The sequence below is a fragment of the Corapipo altera genome, unplaced genomic scaffold, assembly GCF_003945725.1.
Source record: "Corapipo altera isolate COAL_440 unplaced genomic scaffold, ASM394572v1 0, whole genome shotgun sequence".
Lineage (NCBI taxonomy): Eukaryota > Metazoa > Chordata > Aves > Passeriformes > Pipridae > Corapipo > Corapipo altera.
This window is the reverse complement of record NW_020884872.1, coordinates 405,488-407,489: the sequence shown is the minus strand read 5'-3', so window position 1 is coordinate 407,489 and position 2,002 is coordinate 405,488. Positions and strand designations below refer to the sequence as shown.

General features: G+C 54.7%; 1 protein-coding gene across 1 annotated transcript in view; it reads right to left on the bottom strand.

The window, feature by feature from the left end:
• The window catches only part of ITSN1 (intersectin 1), a 69,277-nt gene that overhangs the window by 58,141 nt on the left and 9,134 nt on the right, over positions 1–2,002 (bottom strand). The window contains exon 4 of the mRNA XM_027637582.1: positions 1,424–1,584. Coding sequence (XP_027493383.1) covers positions 1,424–1,584 — 161 coding nt within the window. The remainder of the gene's footprint in view (positions 1–1,423; positions 1,585–2,002) is intronic.

Genomic DNA, 2,002 nt, shown 5'->3' with positions numbered 1-2,002 from the left:
TAAGAGAGGAATTGTTTGCCCGAGCACAGAACACCACACTGGGTGCAGCACTGCCCTAGGAGGTCTGTGAGGGTTTGCTAAGAGAGGAATTGTTGGCCTGAGCACAGAACACCACGTTGGGTGCAGCACTGCCCTAGGAAGTCTGTGAGGGTTTGCTAAGAGAGGAATTGTCTGCCTGGAACTGAAGGAAGAGCAGCACCGTGAGCTCCAGGCAGGAATGAACCCCCAGCCTGCACAAGGAGCTGCAGGATCAAGTGCTCCCAGCTCTTGCTGGGATGAAACGGGGCAAAGCTAATGGGGACAGCACAGTAATGAGTGTTTTAGGGGTGAGCACAGTTACAGGGAGAACAGGGAGGTTAAAAAGGGCCAGTCAAGCCAGTGGAAAGAACAAGCAAACAGATGGGATCAAGTGTACAGGGAACAAGAGAAAGGGAATCCCAGATTTTGCTAATTTTTGTAAGGGGTTAAATCTATTCTGCCTTTTCTCACTTAGACCTGTATTTGCTCTGTCCAGTTTCATTGTTTTCTTACAGTTTTATTTGTGACTGTAAAACCTGTGTGAGTGGCAGCAGATCAAACCCCATTGCTGCAGGCAGCTTATCAGAGGCACTGTTCCCTTTCCTTAGGACATTTAGGTGGGACATTGGGAAGGAATTGTTGGCTGTGAGGGTGGGGAGGCCCTGGCCCAGGTTGCCCAGAGAAGCTGTGGCTGCCCCTGGATCCCTGGAAGTGTCCAAGACCAGGTTGGACGGGGCTTGGAGCAACCTGGGTTGGTGGAAGGTGTCCCTGCCCATGGGCTTTAATATCCCTCCCAACCCAAACCACTCTGGGATTCTCAAGCATCAATAAACCTGAGTCACAGCAACAATTAAACCAGAAAGGTAAAGACCCTCTCCCTGCAGGACACAGGAGAACATCAGTGTGTCAAGCAGGAGGTTTGCCTTCACTTGGTTATTTTCCTCTCCCCATCCCATTTTCCCTACTCTCCCTTGAAATGATGGTGACTTTGGCAGCACTTAACCCCCAGGACTGAACCAGCAGCTCATGCCAGAGCAGCACCATTCTTAAAACAAAAGCTTGTAAAAACTCAAGGAAAACAGAGCTAATCTTGCCAAGGTTGGAGACGCCATAAGGTCAAGCTGGAATCTAAACTCCAGCACCCTGGGATGCACCAGCCCTGCTACCTGAGCCACCTTTTGTCTGGAGCAGTGTCAGGCCTGAAGCAAACAGGACCTCAGCTCATGTCACTGTGCTCAAAGCCCAGTGCAATTTTGGGGGGGGGGCACATGCAGCACCTGGCTTTGAGTTCACGTCCCTTTAGAAGCTCTTTTTCCTAAAATTTTCTTTCAGAAACTGCCAAATGTCACCCCAGTTCAATGGGGGTGCTGCAGTGCAAGCCAGCAAGGAGGAAGAGGGAGCTCACCAAATCCTGGGGCGCCGGGCAGGGCGAGGGGCGGCTGCTTCATGACGGGGGGCAGAGCAGAGGGGAGCTGGTACCCCTGGAGCTTCAGCTTGATGAGCTTCATGGCGATGGAGAACTCCAAGGGATCCATCCTGCCATCATTGTTCATGTCAGCTAGAGCCCTGCAGGACACACACAGTCACAGCCTGGGATCAGCAACTGCAACACACCGGGATGGACATTCCAGGCTGAGGAAGGGAACAGAGCTGGAAAGGGGCTGGAGCAGCAGGAGGGGCTGAGGGAGCTGGGGGGGCTCAGCCTGGAGAAAAGGAGGCTCGGGGGACCTTCTGGCTCTGCAACCCCCTGACAGGAGGGGGGAGCCGGGGGGGGTCGGGCTCTGCTGCCAGGGAACAAGGGACAGGAGGAGAGGGAACGGCCTCCAGCTGTGCCAGGGGAGGCTCAGGTTGGACAGGAGGAGGAATTTGCTGCTGGAAAGGGTGGTGAGGCCTTGGCAGGGGCTGCCCAGGGAGGTTTGGAGTGCCCAGCCCTGGAGGTGTCCCAGGAAGGCCTGGCCGTGGCACTCAGTGCTCTGGGCTGGGG